This window comes from Phocoena phocoena, chromosome 14 (genome assembly GCF_963924675.1).
Source record: "Phocoena phocoena chromosome 14, mPhoPho1.1, whole genome shotgun sequence".
NCBI classification, from domain to species: Eukaryota; Metazoa; Chordata; class Mammalia; order Artiodactyla; family Phocoenidae; genus Phocoena; species Phocoena phocoena.
Genome location: NC_089232.1, coordinates 28,570,741 through 28,595,656, shown reverse-complemented (window position 1 = coordinate 28,595,656; position 24,916 = coordinate 28,570,741). Strand labels below are relative to the sequence as shown.

The 24,916-nt window shown below is 37.1% G+C and overlaps 1 protein-coding gene across 4 annotated transcripts in view; it reads right to left on the bottom strand.

Moving 5' to 3' along the window:
• EXOC6B (exocyst complex component 6B) overlaps positions 1 to 24,135 on the bottom strand; it is a 715,924-nt gene extending 691,789 nt beyond the window's left edge. For all 4 annotated transcript variants that reach the window (XM_065891362.1, XM_065891363.1, XM_065891364.1 and 1 more), the window contains exon 1: positions 24,023 to 24,135. In XM_065891362.1, the coding sequence (XP_065747434.1) occupies positions 24,023 to 24,135 (113 nt within the window). The remainder of the gene's footprint in view (positions 1 to 24,022) is intronic.
• Between the last annotated feature and the right edge of the window lie 781 nt (positions 24,136 to 24,916).

Below are 24,916 nucleotides of genomic sequence, written 5' to 3'. Positions count from 1 at the left end.
TGATGAACAGAACCTAATGGTGCAAAACCATAATACCAGAAGTAAATCTGCTCAGGTATACAGCAATTTGCAGTATTCTGCAGCCCCACTTTACTCCAGACCAGACAGATGAGCATTTCTTCTTCATTTAACTCTTAAAAGAGCTATTCCAGAGCCATCTCCATGTATGATTGGCCTTAGAAGACTAGCAAACTGAGGAAAACCAAAAGGATCAAGGGAGTCTTTCAAAGTCTTTCTAGCAACTTGTAATGCAATGATACTTTTACAACTCTACCTCAAGTATCTTGAGAAATTTCTCCCTGCTTCTTTGATCAACAAACTGTGGTTATTTAAAACTGACTGAGGGACTTCCCTGGCTGTCCAGTGGTTAAGACTCCACACTCTCAAGGAAGGAGGCGCAGGTTCTATCCCTGGTTGGGGAACTAAGATCTCGCATGCCGCAGGGTGCGGCCAAAAAAATAATAATAATACTAACTGGAAGTGACATGGAATTTGTCCTCCTACTTTGTCAAAGACTGCCAGATAGCAAAATGTAAAACTTCTGACCAAGTTTACATAATGACATAGGAAATAAAACCACAAAAAGGATACCTGGGAACTTTTTTAAGAATTAAGTTATTATAAACTTCTGACTTTTTTTTAACAAGTCTGGTTAACAAGGGCAAATTCTGGGTCATGCTGTCCAAATTTGATAATGGAGACAATGACAGTTTAAATCTGGTATACCTTTGGGAGGTTGTTTTCCCAGCTTTATAAATTCTCAGAACTTTGTGTACTGAAATGAGGCCACTTCAAAGTACTGGTCACATGCCCCCATACTGTACAACTGATTTAAAACTTCAAGCTAAATAAAGCCTTAGAAAGATTTTCTTCCTCCAGAATTATCTAAGAACCACTTTGCCAATTTACATCCTCCACACAATGGTCTTTCTGATTGGACAGTAGGGCCTGAGTCACTATTTTAAAGAACAACCTTTTGATCATCCTCAGTAAAGAAAAAAAAAAAAAGCAGTACATTACTAAATAATCCATTAGTATTATACATACTAAATAATTCATTACAATTACATGCCAGCATCCTCAATGAATGCAATGTATCATAAGAAAGAATATCAATTGCATGAGGCTTTTATGGACCCTTACTTAATTTAAGATTCCCGGTAAAAACTTTATAAGCTCAAAAAAAAAAGTACTTAGAGTCTATTCCTAAAATTTGGCACAGGAGCTGGGAACTATAGGCAAAGTCTTCTGAAACATCAGATGATAATTTTCAGTGAGATAAATAAGGACTTCTTTTATTGTTATTTAGTCTTATACCCTAAAAATTTGAAAACTCTCTTGGTTGAGCTGAATGTATATGCCTTTCTTCCCCTTTCTTTCCTTCCCCATCCCCACCCCCAAAGAGAATGAAAACAAAAGCTATATCTTATATGCTTATACAGTTTTAGGTGTGACCTCAGAAAACTGACCTTGCTGCCTAATTATTGCCAGAAAGGATAATTTCAGACCAACTACAGGCAGTCCCTGATTCACTTAATAAATAAGTTCCTGGGAGCGTATGTATGAAGCAAATATTTGTAAATCAAAGCAATAATTTCCAGAAGTAATACAGCTGATTCTGAATGTTTATAGATGAATTGATATGATGTCTAGGATTTACTTCAAAATTAGCCAAGGTTGCCATGGGGAGAAAGGGTAGGCAGTGACAGAATTAGATGAAACAAGATTGTTATGTGTTGATAACTGTTAAGACTGTGAGAAGGGTACACAGGAATTTATTGTACTATTGTCTCAATTTTGTTTTAAATTTTCCACAGTAAATTAATTTGGAAAGAAAAAAGAATAGGGCAAGAATTGACTGTACCTATCAAAGTTTTAAACTTACAAAGCCTATATTCAACAAGCCCACATTTAAGAATCTATCCTACAGAAATACCAGTATCAATATGTAAACAGATATTTATGAGAATACAAAATTTTCTGTAAGAACAATGTGGGGAGGGAAAAGGAGACCATCTAAATGTCCATCAAGAGAGGAGTATGTAATTCCATACAACAGAATATTCTGCAGTCATTAAACAGAACAAAAGTGAGCTAGAAGTTTCAATTCATAAAGATACCTGACATATTTATATGTTGTTAAGTAGAAAAAAATAAATGTGTATCAAAATGTATATGGTAATTCCCAGCTAAAAAGAAAAACTATAAGACTATGTATGTATATATAAATGTATGTATATACACATGCTTATATAAGCATAGAAAAAAGTCTAGAATACTACCCATCAAACTACTAATAATGCTTTGAAGGGGTAACTTTAAAATGGGGAAGAGAGGAAAGTTTACTTATATACTTCTAAATTGTTACTTTTTTATAATAAACTTATAAAATTGTAAAATATTTAAAGGCCATTACAGGACTTCCCTGGTGGCATGGTGATTAAGAATCCGCCTGCCAGTGCAGGGGACACAGGCTCGAGCCCTGGTCCGGGAAGATCCTACATGCCGCAGAACAACTAAGCCTGTGCATTACAATTACTGAACCTGTGCTCTAGAGCCCATGAGCTACAACTACTGAGCCCATGCACCACAACTACTGAAGCCCGCACGCTCTAGGGCCCGCGTGCCACAACTGCTGAGCCTGCGTGCTGCAACAACTGAAACCCACGTGCCTAGAGCCCATGCTCCACAACAAGAGAAGCCACTGCAATGAAAAGCCCACTCACTGCAACGAAGAGTAGCCCCCGCTCGCCACAACTAGAGAAAGCCCGCATGCAGCAACGAAGACCCAATGCAGCCAAAAAAAAAGCCATTAGTTTAAAAATAAAGTACCTGGAACATAAAAGTTACTCAATTAATGAGAGAAAATTTTAAAAGAATTGCCTAGGGACTGTCACACACTCACAGATATGACAAAATAATTTCACATAAAATAGAAATAATAAAGTTTAAAGGAAAACCATTTAAACCAATAAACTTTTGAAAAGTTTGTTTCAAAAATATGAAAGAAAAAGAAGAAATGCAAACACTGGGACACATATATGAATAAGACTTCTACAGGATAATCATGGATAGAGAAAACTGAGGTACACTGGATAAGAAACGACTAGCAGTGAAAAACAAGGGAAGAGGGAAAAAAGAAAATATGTGGAAGGAAAATTAGGAGATAGTGAAAGAGTTCCATAAATGGGAGAGGGTCACTACATCGTATGAAAACAGTATTGAAAAATGAGGGATGGAGGACAGGACCGGGCAGTTAGTAGCTATGGAAAATCTTCTTTAGACTTTTCCTTCATTTTTAAAACTCTAGTGAATATCCACTATTTAACATATACTGGCTTCAGCCTAGAGGATAACAACTTGAGCCAGCATGAGTTAACTCTGGCTTCCAGAATTCTATTTCAGTGTGATGAAACAACCACATGCATTTATCTTCCTCCCTTCTGAGACCCCATTAAAGGAAAAGGACAAGAAAAGAACCTGTAGCTAACAAGATATAGCAACAAATTTCTGGAAGAAAAGCTGTCAAAAGGCAGTAAGGATGAAGCAGAATAGTACAAAAAAGAGCCTAGAGTATTTGCCAAGGGAATGAAATCCAAAAGGGAGTCTGGGTACCAGCCATAACCATGGAGAAGGTCATGATTTAGAATGCCAAGAATAATGGAAGCACTGAAAACAAACAGATTAAATGAAAGACTTAATACAGAACAGTCAGACCCCTACACATGCACCCCATACATGGGTATTCCAGCAGCCAAACACCTGAAAAGGTATCAGGGGATTTTTCTCTGGAGAAATTATGTAGCCTGAGAATATATTTAAAACCACTGAATCGTACAGTTTAAACGAGTAAATTGTATAGTATGTGAACTATATCTCAGTAAAGTTCTTGTGAAAAAAGAAAAAGCACTAATTTTCCTTTTCTTCCATAATGGGAAATCAATTAATACTGCCTAAAATTGAATGTAATTTTTTAATCACAAATATAGAAGCTGACTTTTTACTCTAAGTTTAAAAGATCTTTTAAAAAGGAACATTATTTGTGATGAAAATACATTTACCTGAAATTCAATAATTATATAAGTTTCATTTCAGTTTCCTTTTCAAGTAAAATTAAATGTAATACTTTTTATTAGAAATAGCATTATAGTATATCCAATTTTCATGAAAATTATTTTCTTCTTCTCATCCTTCTATTTGTATATTTGTGTGACGTGATGCTGATCTGGAATGATGATCACCTAAAGTTAATGATGGTTACAGATTTCTGCCAGATATGTACTTGTGTCTTCTTTATACTCTTCTGTACTGCTTTTTATTTTTTACTAATAAGCATGCAGCATACTTATAAAAAGAAAAATAATTTGAAAATTAAAAGGCTTATAATAAGACTTCCACTTCTGGAAAGATGCAGCAGACATAGTTTTTCCTATTCCTCCCAATAAGTATAACTAAAAACTCTAGACATTATATGTAAAACAAAAATTTTTAAGTCTGAAAAGTGGAAAGAAGGCAGCAAACTGGCTTGGGACCTCAGGACAAAAAGAAGGACACAATGGTGAGTTTCCTCTGTTTTCTTTTTGCCTCATATCCCAGACTTGGAACTGAAGAGGCTGGCAACCCAGAAACACGAACAGGTGCAAATAAAAAAAAGCCTCAACAAAAGCTTGCTCTCTCTAGTCAAAAGATGACAAAAGAGGCAGCCTAAGACAGAAAATATTTATACAATCACCCTTCCATTCAAGATAAACACCACAGTGGGGCGGTGGGGGGGGGGGGGACTGTGCCCCGCCCATACCCACATCACCACAGGCAGAAAGAAAGCCTAGACTCCCACCCTCACAGATAATAACAAAGCACCCAACACCTCAGTCAGAGTGTCCGAGAAGGCCAAGAAGCGATCTGGGACTTGCATCCCCACCAGATGTTTACAACCCACACCACGGTGTCAGCAAAGACCAAGTATGGAATCAGAACTGCTACCTCCAGCAGTAATGAGGGGCCCCTCTCAGGTGTCAACAGACACCAAGTGGACACCTACCTCCACCGAGCAGTAATGAAGCAGTGACCCACATCTTCTCCTGCCAAAGTGGTGTCAGAGAAAGCCAGCTAAAAGAATAGATTTAAATGAGAGCCAGAGTCGCATAACATAATACAAAAATGTACAGATTTCAATTAAAAATCATTCTTCATACCAAGAACCAAGAAGTTGCCAAACTAATGAAAAAAAGATAATCACTAGGTGCCAAGACTGAGACAACAGAGAAGTTAGAATTATCTGATGAAGATTTTAAAGTGGTCATTATAAAAATGATTCAACAAACAACTATGAACGTGCTTGAAACAAAAAAAGAGCCTCAGCAAAGAAATTCAGGAAATGATAACCAAATGTAGAGTTCAGAACTGAAAAATACAATAACTGAAATTAAAAACTCAGTGGATGGACCCAAGAACAGAGTGGAAGGGACAGAGGAAAAACTCAGTGAAATGAAAGACAGAACAGGAGAAATTACATTATCAGAACAACATGAGAAAATAAACTGAAAGAAATGAACAGAGCCTCAAGGGCTGTTGGACTATAACAAAAAATCTAACATTCATGTTACCCAAGTCCCAGGAGAGTAGAAAGAGGGTGAGGCAAGAAAGTACTTGAAGAAATAATGGCTAAAAACTTCCCAAATTTGGCAAAGGATATAAACCTACAGATTCAAAAAGATCAGCAAATCCCAAACAGGAAAAACCCAAGACACGTGCCCAGACACGTCATAATTAAATTCCTGAAAACTAAAGACAGAAAAAATCTTGAAAGTAACCCAGAGGAAAATGACATCTTTCCTATAAGGAAAAAATAATTTGAATGACAGCAAATTTCTCATCAGAAACCATGGAGGCCAAAAAGAAGTAGCACAGCACTTTTCAACCAGAATCCTACACCCAGGAGAAATACCCTTTAGGAATGAAGGAGGAATCAAAACATTCTCACATAAAGGAAAACTAAGCCATTCCCATGTAAAGAAAATGTGTTGCCAGTACGCCTACTCTAAAAGAATGGCTGTAGGATGTTTTCTAAATGGAAAGGAAATGATTTTTTTAAAAAAAGGAGACAGATAGAAAAGAGAAGCTTGGAACATCAGAAAGGAAAAAAGGACACAGTAAGCAAAAATGTGGATAAATAAAGGGATATAAAGGGAGGTAAGGTTTCTTTTTTTTTACAATTAACATTTTATCTATTTATTTATTTGTTTTTGGCTGCATTGGGTCTTCGTTGCTGCACGCAGGCTTTCTCTAGTTGCGGTGAGCGGAGGCTATTCTCCATTGCAGTGCACAGGCTTCTTATTGTGGTGGCTTCTCTTGTTGCGGAGCACAGGCTCTAGGCACACGAGTTTCAGTAGCTGTGGCATGCAGGCTCAGTAGTTGTGGCTCACAGGCTCTCGAGCACAGGCTCAGTAGTTGTGGCACACGGGCTTAGTTGCTCCACGGCATGTGGGATCTTTCTGGACCAGGGCTCGAACTCATGTCCCCTGCGTTGGGAGGCGGATTCTTAATCACTGCGCCACCAGGGAAGTCCCAAGGGGACTAAGTTTTCTATACCTCACTCAAAGTGGAAAATGATGACACTAGTAAAATGCAGGAAGTTAAATAAAAACAACGCTAACGCGAGAGAAACCACCAAAAAGGGTACACTCAAAAACGTTACATGAATCAAAATGGAATTCTCTATAAATGTTCAAGTAATTCAAAGAATTACTTTGACAAAGAAAATAGAAAAACAAGAGAGAATAAACAGAAAACAACAAATGAAACAATAGAATTAAGACTTAGCATATCAATAATTACATTAAATGCAAATGTTCTAATTACACCAGACAGAGACAGACAACATAGATGAAAAAACACACCTGTATGCTATGAGCAAGAAAGTCACTTCAAATGAATATATAATGATATAGGCAGGTTATAAATAAAAGAATGGAAAATGATATATCATGTAAACAGTAATCAAAGGAAAACAGGGGTAACTATATTATCATCAGATAAAGTAGATTTCATAGCAAATTACCAGAGACAACATAGGTCATTATATAATGAAATACTCAATCCACTAAGAAGACATGGCAATTCTAAATGTATATGTACCAAACAACAGAGTTGCTAAACATGTGAAGCAAAAGTGGACAGATCTGAAAGGAGAAATAGACAATTCCACAATTATACTTGAGACTTCAACACCTCTCTTTCAACAATTGAGACAGAAAGTCAGCAACGATACAGAAAAAATACAACACCATCAACCAATGGGAATCTAATCGACATTCATAAAACACTCTACCCAACAGAATTACATACTTTTCAAGAGTCCACAGAACATATATCAAGAAAGACCATACTGTGGGCCATAACACAAACCTCAACAAATTCAAAAGAACTGAAATAATACACAGTATGCTCTCCAACCACAATGGAATCAACCTAGAAATTGATAACAGGAAATATTCAAACACTTGGAAACTAAACAACACACTTCTCAATAATTCATGGGTCAAACAGGAAATCTAAAGGGAAATCCAAAAATACACTAAACTGAATGAATATGAAAATACAACATATCAAAACTTACAAGACACAGGTAAATCAGTGCTGGGAGAGATATTTATAGCACTAGAGATATTTTACAGCATTATAAATATAGAGATATGTAGCATTAGAGATATTTTATAGCATTAGAAAAGAGAAAAAAACCTCAAATCAATCTTTGAAGCCCCCATACACCTCAAGAAACTACAGAGCAAAAACAAACAGTAGGAAGGAAATAATAAATATGAGGGTAGAATTCAGTAAAATAGAAAACAGAAAAACAATACATAAAATCAATGAAAAGTCTGATTTTTTGAAAACACCAATAAAATTGACAGATATCTAACAAATTATCAAGATAAGGAATGAAAGCACAGACATCACTACACACCCTGTAGCCATCAAAAGGATAATAGGGCTTCCCTGGTGGCGCAGTGGTTGAGTCCGCCTGCCAATGCAGGGGACACGGGTTCGTGCCCCGGTCCGGAAGGATCCAACATGCCGCGGAGGAGCTGGGCCCGTGAGCCATGGCCGCTGAGCCTGCGCGTCCGGAGCCTGTGTTCCGAAACGGGAGAGGCCACAGCAGTGAGAGGCCCACATACCGCAAAAAAAAAAAAAAAAAAAAAAAAGGATAATAAAAGAGAACTATAAACTCTTTTGACATAAATTTGACAACTTAGATGAAATAAACCAATTCTTCAAAAATCACAAATTATCACAATTCACCCACTAGAAAATAGTAATTTATATAGCCCCAGAACTATGAAGGAAACTGAATTTGTAAGATCTCCCAAAAAATAAATCTCCAGGCCTAGATGGTTTAATTGGAGAATTCTACAAAATGTTCAAAGCAGAATTAATCTAATTATGAATTAATTCTAAAGTCTCTTCTTGAAAATAGAAGAGGGAAAAAAATAGAAGAGGGAGGAAACACCTTCCAATTCATTTTTCTGAAGCAACCCTAACATCAAAACCAGACAAAGACAGCAAATAAATACATAAAACTACAGAACAATATCCCTCATAAAAATAAACACAAAAATCCCTAAGAAAATATGGGCAAGGAGAATTCAAGGTATGAAAAGAAATATACACAATGACTAAGTCAGCTTTATTCCAGGAAGGCAGGCTCATTCGATATTCAAAATCAATCAATGTAATCCACACGACTAAAGAAGAAAAATCACATGATCATATCAATCAATGCACTAAAAGCACTGGACAAAATTCAACACTTTTTCATGATAAAAACTCTCAGAAAATAGGAATATAAGGAAACTTGCTCAACATGATAAACAGCATTTGCAAAAATTCTATAACTTAACACTATACTTAATGGGGGAAAGACTGAATGCTTTCTCTGGGACTCGGAACAAGGTAAAGATGTCCACATTTGCCAGTCTTATTCAACATAGTCCTGAAAGTTCTAGCCAGTGAAACAAAGTTAAAGAAAAGGCATACAGATTGGAAAAGAAAAACTAAAACTGTCCCTATTGCACATGACACTATTCTCAACATAGAAAACTCCAAGGAATCTACAAAAAAGTCCTAGACTAATAAAGAAAGTTACAAAGATACAAGATAGACATCCAAAAATTAATTGTATTTCTACATATTAGCAATGAACATAATGACACCAAAATTTAAAATACAGTACCATTTACAATCACTTTTTAAAAAAGAAATACTGAGGTGTAAATCTAACAAAATATGGACTGAGTTTGTATGCAAAAAACTGCACAGTGCTGATAAAAATAGATCAAAAGGGAGCTAAACAAATTGATAAACATACCATATTTGTGACTAGAAGACTCATGAAGTAAAGAAGTCAATTCTCCACAAATTGATATACAGGTTTAATACAACTCCTATCAAAATCTCAGCAAGATACTTTTGTAGATATAAACAAAATTATTCTAAAATTTATATGGAAAGGCAAAGGAACTAAATGAGCTAAAACTATTTTGATAAAGAAGATTAAAGTGGAAGGAATCAGTCTACCCATTATCAAGACTTATTCTATAAAGTTACAGTAATCAAGACTGTGATACTGGCAGAGGGACAGACATAGATCGACAGAAAAGAGAGACCCCAGAACAGACCAACACAAATATGCCCAAGTGGCTTTTGGCAAAGGTGCAAAAGCAGTTCATTAGAGGAAAAACAGCCTTTTCAATAAATGGTGGTGGAACAATTGGATATCCATAGGCCAAAAAAAAAGGAGGGAGAAATTTTGAAGTCTCATTGCTTATACAAAAATTACAAAAATCATTTAAAAATGTATCACAGGGGCTTCCCTGGTGGCTCAGTGGTTAAGAATCCACCTGCCAATGCAGGGCACATGGGTTCGAGCCCTGGTCCGGGAAGATCCCACATGCCACAGAGCAACTAAGCCCATGCGCCACAACTACCGAGCATGCGCTCTAGAGCCCGTGAGCCACAACTACCGAGCCTGCGTGCTGCAACTATTGAAGCCTGTGTGCCTAGAGCCTGTGCTCCACAACAAAGGAAGCCACCGCAATGAGAAGCCCGCGCACCGCAACGAAGAGTAGCCCCCTCTCGCCACAACTAGAGAAAGCCCGCTCACAGCAACGAAAACCCAACGCAGCCAAAAATAAGATAAATTAAATAAATGAATTTTTTTAAAAAAATGAATCACAGACTTTTCATTTTTGTAAAACTATAAACTTTTAGGATAAACGAATCACCAGGGAAAATCCTCAAGATCTAGGGCTAGGCAGAGTTCTTAGAATTGACGCCAAAAACATGTTCCATACAAAGAAAAATTGGTAACTTGGACTTCATCAAAATAAAAAACTTCTGATCTGTAATGGACCTCTGTTAAGAGGGTGAAAAGACAAGCCACAGAGTGGGAGAAAATGTCTACAAGCCACACATCCAATAAAGGACTAGTATCTAGAAATATAAAGAATTTTCAAAATTCAACAGTTAAAAAAATCCAATTAGAAACTGGGCAAAACACATGAAGAAGCAATTCAACGAAGTAGATATACATATGGCAAGTAAGTACATGAAAAGATGTTCAGCATCATTAGCAGTTAGAAAAATACAAACCACAATAAGTTAAAAAAGTTAAAACCACAATAAGATACTACTACACCTGTATCAGAATGGCCAAAATAAAAAACAGTGATACTAGCAAGGATCTGGAAAAACAAATCCGCCTACATTGCTGGTGGGAACGTAAAATGGTACCACCACTTCAGAAAACAAGTTTAGTAGTTCTTCAAAAAGTTAAACATAGAGTTACCATATGACCCAGCAATTCCACCACTAGCTATATACCCTAGAGAAGTGAAAATGTTTGTTCACACAAAAACCTTTACAGAACTATTTATAGCAGTTTCATTTTAATAGCCAAAATCCGGAAATAAGCCAGATGTCCTTTAATGGATGAATGATTAAAAAACTGTGGTACAGCTATACCATGGAATATCATTCTGCAATAAAAAGGAACAAACTATTGATACACCACAACAATTTGGATGAATCTCCAGGAAATTACATTGAGTGAAGCCAATTCCAAAATGTTACATACTGTATGATTCCATTTATATAACATTCTTGAGATGATAAAATTATAGAAATGGAGAACAGTTTAGTGGTTTTCAGGGGCTAAAGAGCAGATAGGGACAGAAGGAAAATAGTTGTAGTTGTAAGAGGGCAACACGAGGGATGCTTGTGATGATGAAAATATTCTGTATTTTGACTGTCACAATGGCAATATCTTAGTCCTGATATATTGTACTACAGTTTCTCATGATGCTACTAGTGGAGGAAACTGTGTAAAGGGTACAGGGGATCTCTGTATAATTTCTTACAAGTGAATTTCCAATTACCTCAAAATGCAAAGTTTCATTTTAAAAAAATCAAATAATAAATGTATACAGTCAGATCCATATTTACCATTTAAAAATGCTTCCAATAGCCTATTTTTCTATTTCCAGAGCTCTTCTCATTTCATTTTCCTCTTTCCTTTGCTATTCCAATGCCAAAAGATCTTTGTTGTACACTTCTCCCTTACAAATGTCAAGTAATTCTTTTACCTCATCAAAAACAAAATGTTTGGCTAGCTCCCTTATTTCTTTCCTTTTTTTTTTTTAATGTGTTATACAAACATGTCTTTCCTAACATCAAACTCCATACCAAAAATGTTTCATAACATGGATTCAGTCAAGCTCAATGTCTGCTGTTTTTATTCATTCATATTTCTTGGTAAGATCACATTTCATATCAATACCCTTAAAATGTTATTGTTTATTGGCACCAGAGCTTCCCTAGAAAGTGAAAGTTAGTCGCACTGCAATGATTCTTGCTTGCTTAGATGTTTCACAGAAAGCAGAAGGGAGATACAAAAAGCAAGCACAAATATGAGGAAAGAAACAAAGCCACAATTTTCAAAGGAAAAAAACATAAAGAAGCACTTTTTAAATATAGAGATATTGAGAACAATAAAAGCAAAGGTTCTGACATGCAACAAGACGTTAGTGCTCCACTATACAAAATCACAATGCCAAAAGATACACTTTCGTCCCAGTTTGTCATGTTCCAAGTATATAAAAACACAATCAAAATTGAAAGCCTGTGTTATTCCACAGCTTTTTAATCAAAAACAAATATGCAAAAGAGCCTTATTTTAATCCAAATCATCATTTTTGGCAAATGGCCTTGTCACTTATCTAATATACAATAGAACATTTGTCCAGCTTCCTAAACACTGGAAACATCTAAATACCCAAAACATGACAGAATTGTTCTTTTAAAAAGTTTGCTATTGTCATTGTTTTTGCTTTTATCAAATCACAGTAGTAACTGAAAGTAAATTCACTACAGTGCAAGATACATGTCAATCTGATGATCTCCAAGACTGTGAATGGGAGGCATGTATTTTAACAGAGTCCTAGTCCATATGTATCATCACAAACCACATTAAGGTAACCTAGTGGGTTGCACTGTGATAATTCTTGCTCACTTAGATGTTTAACCGGGCGATGCATGTTTTAAAGTTTTTATATGCAAATATATATTACAGGCTTAAATTTTATTTTATCTCTGTGCTCTTGAGACTTATACATCTCAATTTTTTTTTAATTATAAATCCAGAACAGGGTAGGTTCCAGACATTCCAGGTAAATAACCTCCTTAATAAGGCACACATTTTCCAGGAAGTATACTCTAAATTACACAGACAAAACATGTATGGTTACTTTATTTGTTGGCAGTTTTTTAAATGGCCAAGGTGGGTTGGTCTTTAACATCAAATTTAAGACTGTTAGGAATAAAATTATGATGGCTTTAATGGCATTTCTTTCTTTCTTGAACACAACCCAAATAACTTCTAAAGAACCTTGGCCCTATCCTTAAGTACTCTCTCTCACTCTACTTCTTTTGAAGAAATAGAGTGGCTTATCCAGGTTCTTCAGCTTTCATAAAAAAATAATATTCCAACCCACAGCTGGTTTACTTTTAAAGCACATACAGGTCTTACTTAACCTAGAACACATGCAAGTGATACATTCACAAAGAAAGGCAGAAAAATATAATCTTGAACTCACTGATACTTGTCAGTTATCAAAAACTTTGACTACTAAAAGCAGTATTTATGAAGACTTAACGTACATGCAAGGCATACACTCTTCTAGACTAGAAATTATGAAGACTGGTCACATGCATTTTACTAAGGAAAGGGCATATAGCATTCAAAAGATTCTCAAAGTGATCAATAATCCAAAAAAGGGGGTAAGCGGGATAATGCACCATCAACTTCCACTGTAGGTATTATAAAATCTATGCCTTGATTAAGCCAAGACAAGCAGACAACTGCATTCCCTTGACTCCCTGCAGAACTGCTTTTACTAAATTGTGCTTTGGTTATGCCATATGCTTTCACTAAAGGACAATATAAGAAACAGCCTGTCACATATTGCTGCATTTACTATATGGCTATTAAAGTTACATTATACAGGGCCTTCTTTGTGAGGACATATGGGAGAAACAGTTCTCAGAACCAAGAATAGCCGTGCTTCTCCAAAGTAACTACTTTTTAAGTTTACACCATAACTCAAACAACAAAGCATATCTCGTTTTTGCACTAGCTGCCGGAAAGCCTAGAGCCAAACTGATGGCCTACCTTAACAAACATAATCTTTTAACAGCTCTCACTCTTGACTTCATATTCTCTTTCCTACCTTTGTTTTCCCTCCCCCCAATTTGCTCACCACCTTTGATGTACCTATTACAATATTTTTTTAAATCATGTAGATTTTTGGAAACCATCTAATTCCTTTCTACAAGGCAAGGGGAAAATCAGAGAAAAAGAGAGAGAAAGAGAAAACAGTCAATTGTCAACCAGAATAAGAGGGGAAGGAGACTGAGAATAACCCCAAAACAGAGTCAAGACAAAATTAATCACCCTTCAAAAAAATCAGTCAAAATGTAAAGGAAATATTAATGCTCAGTTACCCGCAATTTGAAAGAAAACATTTAACATTCCAAGGACATTGAGGAACGTAAAATATAACATAAATATAACTTACAGATACACATCACAAATTGCTTTCTAAAATAGCCAAAATAATAAAATATTTCATTATCACTATCTCTTAACTGATCTCTCCTTACTTCAAATATTCAAACAAAGTCCATGTAACATCAGCTAGTCAGCAAACTGTCTTGTTTTCTAAATACTCCAGCAGATACTACTACACTGCAAAAAAAGGCTTTACTCTTTTTTTCCCACAGCCATAGCAGACATCTCTAAGAAATAAGCTATTAGTCACATCAGGTTTAAGCTCAGCTTTATTTTTAACTCAGTTTTTACTAACTCCTCCCCCCCTCATTATTTTTGCTATCTCCCCCAAGCAAATATTAAACGTCATAGTTGCTCAGCATCTCAACCCAGATTAACGTATTTCATAGAGAAGCTACTCACTAATTTTATTTCTTCAAGTTGTTTTCAGCTGGAAGCTTGATTTTGTATGTGATTAAATAAATTACTATATCATTAGCAAATACTAAAAACTATCAAATCCAACGATGTAAAGAATCAAAATATCTTTATTTTCCTCAATGACCTAATCAATATTCATACATATCATATTCCAAACTAAAGCTACATCATAAATGTCCTCTAAAATTTTAAACTGCTTCCAAAACCATACTAAATAATTGTCCTTATCAATAATTTTTTGCAACTAATTCATATACTAATTAGGTAAATGCTGGAAATTATGTAAACATGTGAATACATACCAGAACATTTTAAAGTAAAGAATTTATTAAAATGTTGACATCCTCTGATTTGCTAAGAACTGTATTTGTATGTGAAGCAGCATTATCTAATAATGTTACTGCATTCCCCCAAAAAACCTTCTGATTTCAAATTATCATAGCCTCTTGGTATAAGTTTTTTTTAATTCTTTTAAAATGTCTGTTTATTCATGTTCCTTTATAACTAAAACAACAGAAAGGCAGGTTTGAACTTTCATTCCATAAAAAACAATAGTTTCCTTGTTTTAGTAATCACAACTCGTTTTAGTTTGTACACTCCTGATGCATTTAAGCAAAGCATAAGTATCAAAGGTTCTTTACTGGTGCTCCCAAATCAAAGAGAAAAATACCAACCTTATAGAAAAATAATCAAAGGACACAGACAGACAGAACACACACACACACACAGTCTTTACACATATGAAGAGATGTTCAGCCCCACTCATACAGTACAAATAAAAACGCTGAAATACCATTTGTCATTATCATATTAGCAAAAACTCAAAAGTCTAAAACACACTTTGCTGAAAATGCTATGGAGAAATGAGCAATCTCATAGACGGCTAGAAGGAGAACAAAATGGTACAACCCCTGTAGAAAGTAATACCTACCAAAGTACAGGTACACTCATTATTTTACCCAGCAATCCCACTTCTGGGAATCGATCCTACAGATACAGTAGGAAATGTACAATAAGAAATTACAGACATTCAAGATTATTCACTGCTGCATTATTCTGTCCAACAAAAGACTGGACATAACCCAAGTATACAGAAATAGGGAACTGGCTGAATAAACCATAGTATATTTACACTATATAGCTGTAAAAAAGAATAAGGGAAATCTCTGCATACTGATATGGACAGATCTCCAAAATATATTGATGAAATAATATAAAACACTAAGCTACAGAACTGCATATACAGTACACTGCTTCTTTTGTAAAAGGGGAGGAGAAAATAAAATCATATATGCCTATATTTGCATTAAAAATACAATGGAAGAATAAACAACAAACTAATAAAATGAGGAATAGAGGGAATGGGAAAAATACTATATTTATGGTTCATATCATTTTCTTTCCACTTTTTAAATATTTCAAACCCATACAAATAAAGATAATTTACCCATTCATATTTTATTTTCATTATTATACTAGGTAAAATTTCCAGATGAGTTTCACCAGCACTATATATTTGATCTAATGATAACTAATAAATTCTTCAAATTCAACATAGGAATGATTGCCAAATGCTACTCTCCCATTTAATTTCCCTCTGTGACTACTAATTTTTCTATGGCTTGAATCTAATTGATCAGATAACACACCAGAATAACCTTCCACTGGAAGAGCTTCAATGAAAATTTTTGTTTATTTAGCTCGAATAAAATCAGACTTGGAGCCCAATGCTGATTGAACCAAACCAGCACTGTCTTATCAGCTACAAGAGGGCTTTTTCAGTTTTTCATTTTTCAATTTGCTTGACAAGTCAATGAAGTTATTAAAATAAAACCTAACTTTTGGGCTTCCCTGGTGGCACAGTGGTTGAGAGTCTGCCTGCCAATGCAGGGGACACGGGTTTGAGCCCTGGTCTGGGAAGGTCCCACATGCCGTGGAGCAACTAGGCCTGTGAGCCACACTACTGAGCCTGCGTGTCTGGAGCTTGTGCTCCGCAACAAGAGAGGCCACGACAGTAAGAGGCCTGCGCACCGCGATGAAGAGTGGGCCCCGCTCGCCACAACTAGAGAAAGCCCTAGCACAGAAACGAAGACCCAACACAGCCAAAAATAAATAAATAAAATTAAAAAAAAAAAAAAACCTAACTTTTCTTTATCAAACCACAAAAAATTCATTATCCTATTCCATATTGTAATTGAAACTTATTTAACACTGTCCACCCCCTTTTTCCCAAATGTACAAAAATTTTAACTTATTACCAAATGTTAAGCTTTATTTATACAATGTGTACTTAGATCATAACATTTTAGTCACTAAAGTTATCATACTTAAATTTGAAAAATTTTAACAATACTGCAAAAATATTTAAGATTCACAGGCATTAGAGGCCAATTATTTTAGATTACGCTTTTGTTGAAGAGAAAGAGGAACTCTAAAATCATACGTAATTCCAAAAAATAAACACTTCCAACACGCCGAGGTTTTCAAGATTTTCAGCATTTTATTTTTTCCTCAAAAGCCTAGTCATATTTTTTAAGACAGTTAATCTACAAATCATTTAATTAACCCCCAAATAATTAACAGTTCATGGTACAATTATTTTATTCTTCTATTCATTCAACAAATATTTATTGAGTACCAACTGTATGCCAGGCACTCTTTCAGGTTTCCAGGATACAGCAGCAAACAAAAGAAACAAAATTCGTCCCCTCCTGGAATACGCATTCTAATGAAGGAGACAATTAAAAATTATATATGTCAGGCAATAGTAAGTGCCACGAAGAAAAATAAAATTCCTCCCCCTTCATTCTCTATTCTAATAAATGGCACCACCATTCACCCATTTACTTAGGCCAAGAGCCTTGGAATCATGTTTGATTCCTCTCTTTCTTTAATCCCTATAACTAATCCAATATTTTGGCTCTGCTTTCAAAATATATTCTAAATCCAACTACTTCTCATCATCTCCTCCCCAACATCTTACTGCATGCTACAACCATCTCTTAGTTCTTATTACTGCAAATACCCCTTGACTGGTTTTCCTGTTTCTTCTCTTACTCCAATCTTCACACAGCAGCCAGAATGTTCTTTGTTTAACTTAAGTTACAGCATGTCACTTTCCTGCTCAAAACTCTCTTGTACCTTGCCATAACACTTAGAAATAAAATCAGTCTCTTTCTTTGTCTACACTATCTGGACCCTCACTAATTTCCTACCATCACCTCCCATTATGCTTCTCCTGAGTCTTCACACTGTGCCTGCTGTCTGGAAGGTACTTCCCCCAGAGAGCCATATGGCTTGCTCCTTCACTCTTTTCAAACCTTTGCCAGAATAACTTTTTCTAATCACCTAATCAAAAATAATGCCCCATCATATGTAACACTAACAACTAAATAACACTATTATTTTATGTATCTATGTGTTTGTTTATTCTGTGAGTGCTCCACTAGAATGTAAGGTCCAAAAGGGCAGGGACATGTCTATTTTGTTCCCTGTTGTACCCCAGAGCCTGGAAGAGTACCTGGCACATAGAAGTTGTTCCATAAATATTTGTAGAATGAGTGCATAAATTAATTCATGAATGAAGCCACCAAAATAATATAGATATATAACAATGTATAAAACTGTATATAATATGTTAACTGAAAAAGCAAGACACAACATGATAATATTCTTCTAATGTAATAAAATGAATATGGAAAAAGCTTAAAAGAAATATACAAATCAAAGATTGTGACAGGGTGGTAGGATTAAGTTTTTTGTTGTCTGTTTCTTCTTTTTACAAGTCATTACCTTACATTTATAAATTAAAATATAAAAATTTTATTTTTAGAAGGGAGCTACTACTAAAAAATAAGCAATTAGCAATGGGAGATCATTTCTTTCCCCTCATTGATTGTCAAGGACGGAGTATATCAGTCACCTGAACTGCCTTTATAAAATTGTTTCCCATCTCCTCCTCCATTCTCCAGTCTATATCAAAGTAACCACTTCCAGGGTCTGATTATTGATGAATATTATATCCCTCAGCTGTATGAGTGGAAGGGAAAAAAAAAAGTCAAGAACCACTCCAAACACTAAGTTTTGTAATTAACGTAACTCCAAAAACAGAAATACCTAAGTCCACATAGCAAACTCAAGGGTAAAAGGCAGATGATTCACATTATCGGAGTTACTACTGCCTAGCAGGTACAGTGAAGAACGCTTTATCTCCTTTTTTTTTTTTTTGATACTGTTCCTGCAATGTAGGTGCTATAATCCCATTTTAAAGATGAGAAAAATTTGCCTACTAGGGTGGTAAACTGCTTATTAAAACAATTAATTAATTGTTTAAAGAGGTCCATGCGGTGACCAATAATGAGAGAGTGTCATAAACCAAGGATTATGGTTAACTGGTTTCTGTACAACTTAGGTAACAGGGGAGGGCAGAGGATGGAAAACAAAGCCATGTGGCCAAAGGCACAGAAGTAGTAAGTGGGGAAGCCAGTTCCCCATATTTAATTATCAAATGACACTGAGCAAAACAGCTTTTGAAAATATTCCCCATATTTCTTTTCTGTAAGAGGCAGCTTTACACACAACTTAATTAAATAAGCAAGAGAGAAAATTGTTACTGCACCAAGAATACAGCTTCTTAACAACAAAATACATAAAGCAAAGGTCTAAAAGGAAATGCACCAAAACAACAGCAGCAGTGTTATAGGAGTGTAAGTAATTCTTAATATAGCTTCCAAAATTTTTAAAATGTTGACATAATAGCTTTTTTAATGTTTCAACAATGAAAAAGATCAAATAGATAAGATTCTATCATTAATACACCTTATGTTAATCTTAAAGCTGAGCAGTATAACACAAAACCATTCCATGAGGTAAGACAAGAATTAGTCCCTAAAGTAAAGTGCTTTACCAAGATCAAATATAGCAATCACATCATTCTTATAACACAAGACCCTCAGAAATGGAAGGCAGCAACTAATCTAAAAAAGAGAAAACCTTTACCTGAAAACATCAGAGCAAACTTCTTCCCAGGTGAGAGCACTCAACAAGGGAGGTCAAACTGAACAGCAAAGTCAAACAAACACAATGACAGGGTCTTGAAGGTTACATTTCTGCTACAAATAAGGAATATAAATTTAATGGTAAAAAGACCAAGATAAATCAACCAGAAATATATCTGGGTTAGAAAAATGGCAATCAACAAATGATGCTAGAACTGCATATAAACATGTAAAAGAATGAAAATGAACACCCTTCCTTACACTATAGGCAAAAATTAACTCAAAATGGATCACAGACCTTAATGTAAAGATAAAATTATACAACTCAGGAAAAAAACAAGAGGAAATCTTCATAATCTTGGGTAAAGCAAAGGCTTCCTAGATACAACACCAAAAGCACAAGCAAAAAAATAAAAACTAGATATACTGGACTTACATCAAAATTTAACTTTTGTGCAACATGAAAAAACAAACCAAAAGAATGGAAGAAAGTATTTGCAAATCCTATTCCTGGTAAGAGACTTATATCCAGAATATATAAAGAACTCTTACAACTCAATAATAAAAAGACAACCCAAGTAAAAACTGAGCAAAGGATCTCAATAGATATTGCTCCAAAAAAGATAAATAAATAATAAGCACATGGGCTTCCCTGGTGGCGCAGTAGCTGAGAGTCCGCCTGCCGGTGCAGGGGACACAGGTTTGCGCCCCGGTCCGGGAGGATCCCATGTGCCGCGGAGCGGCTGGGCCCGTGAGACATGGCTGCTGGGCCTGCGTGTCCGGTGCCTGTGCTCCGCAACGGGAGAGGCCACAACAGTGAGAGGCCGCATACCGCAAAAATAATAATAATAATAATAAGCACATGAAAACATTAACCATTAGGGAAATGCAAATCAAAATGACAGTGAGACGCAACTTTGTATCCACTAGGATGGCTAAAATAAAAAAGATATTAACAAGTGCTGACAAGGATATGAAGAAACTGGAACACTTACACATTGCTGGCAGGAATGCAAAATGGTACAGACATTTTGTTAAACAGTTTGGCAGTTCCTCAAAATGTTGTATGATTCCATTTATACAAAGTGAACAGAATAGGCAAACCCATAAAGACAGAAAGTAGTGACTGCCTTGGGAAGGGGGACAGAATGAAGAGTGAGTGCTAATGGGTATGGGGTTTCTTTTGGGGGTGATGAAAATATTCTAAAATTAGACTGTGGTGACTGTTACACAACTCTGTGAATACACTAAAAAAAACACTGAATTGTATAGTTTAAATGGGTGAACTGTACGGGATATGAATTATATCCCAATAAAGCTACTGTTTTAAAGGCAATGTATTTCACTGTTAAATTTAAAAGTCTGTTTTAAAATCTTAAATAGCAATTAAAACTGAATGTTAATTGCTAGCACCCAGAGAGCAAAGTGAGGAAATGGCTTATTTTGAATAACTGATGTGAAAGAAGACTAGAGATATGTAAACGTGATTTGAAAAATGAAAATATGAAGCTATTGTTCATGAGTGATTTGTGATCACTATTTTAGTATTAGCACTACAAGGCAAGAATCAATATTATTTTAAAAACAAGACATGCCCTAACATCTTATGGGCCTCTTTCCTCATCTGCAAAATCAGGACTTGTAGTTAACAAAATAATTTTTGAGATGAAGACAGAGAAGAAAGAGATGGCTGCTTTCCCAAAAGAATTTGCTAGGCAACAGCCTCTATATGCATGGATAAGCTTGGGACTTTCAGAATTACAGTAAGTAAGGAAAGGCACTCCTTATGATACATGGGAATCAACTAACATTGCATTTACTGTTTAAGCTTAAATAAGGTTAGTTATATGATGAAAAAGTCAAGCCACTGTGGCTCCTCAAACAAAAAGGGATAAAACTGGAAGAATAATTTGGTACCACAAGTTATTATTATCTAGTTCCTCTTCACTTACAAAACCTTTCTCAGGAACAGCTAAGAACCCGGTGCCTTAAAAATGCTACCTCAGAAGAAACAGGGAAGACTATGAAGAGGGATAGAGTTTGAGATTTACAGTTAAGAGTAAAGTTGGGGAAGAGAGCCTACTGCCTTTATCAAACCTGTTTAATAACTGTGATGGAAAACCAGGAGATAATGATTATGGAAGTGCACCCAGGGTCAAGCATGAGATGTGAAACATCAAGTCTGTGCATGCTGCTGCCTCTGAATGGAATAAGAAAGAAAGATGAGATCATCCCCTGTGAATATGGGAAGAACAAGCTAGACTAAAGACAAAGACAGTGTATGTTACTTGTATTACAGGATGTTCTAGTAATTGCATCTTGGGTCCGATAGTAAGATTTAGGGTTATCCACCAAAGACCAGACGAGGCCAAAAATGAAAAGCCCCTAATAATGATAAAAGGGAGTCAGCAAAAGCAACTAAAAGTAGTAGGATAGTGCAGCGGTTTTCAAAACTTTTTTTTTTACCATGTCCTCTTAGGACAAAAGATCCCTAATCCATATACCCCAACAAAACCTGACTTTCCAGTGAAAAAAGAACTCAGTGATAACAATGAGGCAAATCTGCGGGAGAATGGGTAACATATTTTAAACATAATATGTATACTCTTCAGACAAGGTAATGGAAAATTACAGGCCAAAATTCAGTTGAACAAATATGCATTACTATTCAGTGGAGAGCTAACATAATAAATCACAACAAACTAAATTGATAACACTAAATTAAGTCATTTATCCTATAAACCAAGAACAACAGCAATTAAAAACCGCAACCAACTCAAGACAACATTAATGGTGTTCTGATGAAGAATCCTTCCTAAAAACTCTGGTAATCCCAACTGCTCCAGCAGGAGCTTTGCTTGGCTGCCAACTATACAGCACAGCAGCCAAATTTCTTAATAGAACGCTGAAACAGCGTCCTCAGTAACTCTAATAACATTTTGTTTCATGAAAACCAAATATTAATAACCATTAATAATGTACATAGAATATCAGTAAGTAGTCCTTAATTTTTATAAAAGTAAAGACAATGAAATGAGGGTCATTCACCCCTAAGAACTCAAGAAAATGTAAAAAGAGAGGAGCATGACGGTCATGATCATAACGCAGTAAGGAACAAAAAGCAAACTACTAAGGATGGTCATGTCCCATGTCCAGGGATGGCACTGGTAAAACTGTGCTAACAATATGCCCTGGAGAAGGAAGCTGTGCGGGTGGAAATGAGGAGTCTAGTCTCCAGCCTGCCCCTCCTTCAAACACTTTCATGAGGCAACTCTCCCCATGAAAAAACAAAGCAGTGAGTAATAACTTTTTTGAGGGGAGGAACAGCGACCCAAGACTGTACAAGGTGGGTAAGATAATTCTCTCTGTTGGCTGCATGGAGACCAGAAGGTGCCACAGGAAGGACGAAGATAAGCTAGTTCTAGGGCACTAATAAACTGAGGGGAAAGAAAAAGGTAGTTTGAAATTGCGCTTGGTGAGTAGTTAACATAAAGTACTGGTAGATGGTGATCCCCAACTGAGGCAGAAAAAGAGAGATTAAGAATGCAGACTCTGGATCCAGAATGCGTGAGCAGGAATCACGACTCTCCTATTTTCTCTGTGACCTTGGGCAAGTCACTTAACCTCTCTGTGCTTCATCTGTAAAAGGAGGGCAATAATAGTACCTTCCTAATAGGGCTGTTGTGCGGTTTGAATAAGTTATACTTGTAAATCGCTTAATAAATGTCTTGCACTTTACATAGTAAGTGGTACCTAAGTTTTGTTAAATAAGTTGAGGTGGGCGGCGGCTTGTTTTGACAACTCCAAATAAAATGGGGGTGTGTGGGCAAAGTAATGGTCACAGGGAACGGAGGGGAGATAACGTCTCTTCGGTGAGGAGTACCAGGAGGCTGCACACTTGGGGAGGTCGTCCTCCTGACAGGGCTCAACGAGCACCCGCTCACAGGAGACGCTGAAGGAAACTTCCCTCCTTCCAGGCCTAGGATTTTCAAGAACTCGATTCTGAGAAGTGGTTGTGATTCTGAGGCAAGAGTTTAATTTCCGAGCAAGAGACCGTGGGGTGAAGTCTGTTTTGCCTGAAGAGCAGGTCTTGGGTCTAGGGCAGGACGGGGTTTGAGTCGGAGACAGAAGGGTGATGTCCTCAGGGTGAAAGCTCTGCTAAAAGCCACCACCTGCCGGGCGCGCTCCCGCTGTCCGCGCCGGTCTAGCCTCGGAGGGAGAACGACGGCTGCCCCAGCCCCAAGGGAGGCAGAGCCTACAGAGTAACGGGGCTGCCGGCGCCGACGGTCGGGAAGGGACCCCACGGCGGCACTGCGGAGGGGGACCCGCCTCACCGAGGGTGGAGGTCGCTCGCCTGGCTCTCCGAAGGGAGGGGCCGGCGCTGGCCCTGCGGGTGGCCGGCCCGGCGCACAGCCCGGAGGAAGCCTGTCCCCGGATCCCGCCCGTGCCCGCCCATCTGTGGCCCCGGTACCCAGGGTACCTGAGCGTGGGCCCGATGCAGGCCGTGTCGGTGCTCTCGATCTCTCGGAGGATCCGCTCGTGCTCCGCCGCTGTTTCCAGGCTCTCCGCCTCCGCCATCTTACCCCGCTCCATAGACTGGGGGTGCCCGGCAGCGCGTGCCCTCCTTCAGCTCGGCTCACCTTTCGCTCGCTCGCGCTCTCTCTCTCTCCCTCTCTCTCTCTCTCGCTCTCTCGCTCTCTCTCTCTCTCTCCTCTCTCTCACCCCAGTCTCCAGAGCCTCCTGAGCCTCCTGCTACCCGCAGGACGACCCCTCCCTCACATGCGGCACGCCCCCTAGCGTCCCCACGTCCGCAGACGTTCCGCGCAATGCCCGCTGGGATTGTAGTTCTCTGGGAGATGGGGTTCCACACGTTATTCATTGAATCGGCAAACGTGTTAAAAGCTCCGCTCTAAGGCAGGAACAGTTAACGACTTCATATGCAACGGAGATTAAGTCCGGCAGTGGCACTAAACCTACAAATTCTTAAGACCCTTGCCTCAAAGTGCAAAAGCCTCTATAGGCACGAATATTAAGAAAGGACAAAAAAAAAAAAAAAAAAAAAAAGAAAGGACGAGCTAGGTTTCTGAGGACAGCGATCTTACAAGTTAACAGGGAGGAAAAGCTCAAAACTAAGAAACCCGAAACTAAGAGATAAGGCATAATGTACCTGTAAGCCAGTTCAGAGAATCGAGCACAGTGATCACTTCTGGCTGCGAAGGATTCATTGAGAGACTAAGCCTGAACATTTTTTAAAGATGTGATTGGAAGGTGTGAGGAGCACCCAGAAGGCCAACAAAAACTTCATTTGCACTGGTGTGTAGAGAAGTAGTAGCAAGAGATGGGGCTGGAAAAGCATCTTGGAAAAGGAATACTG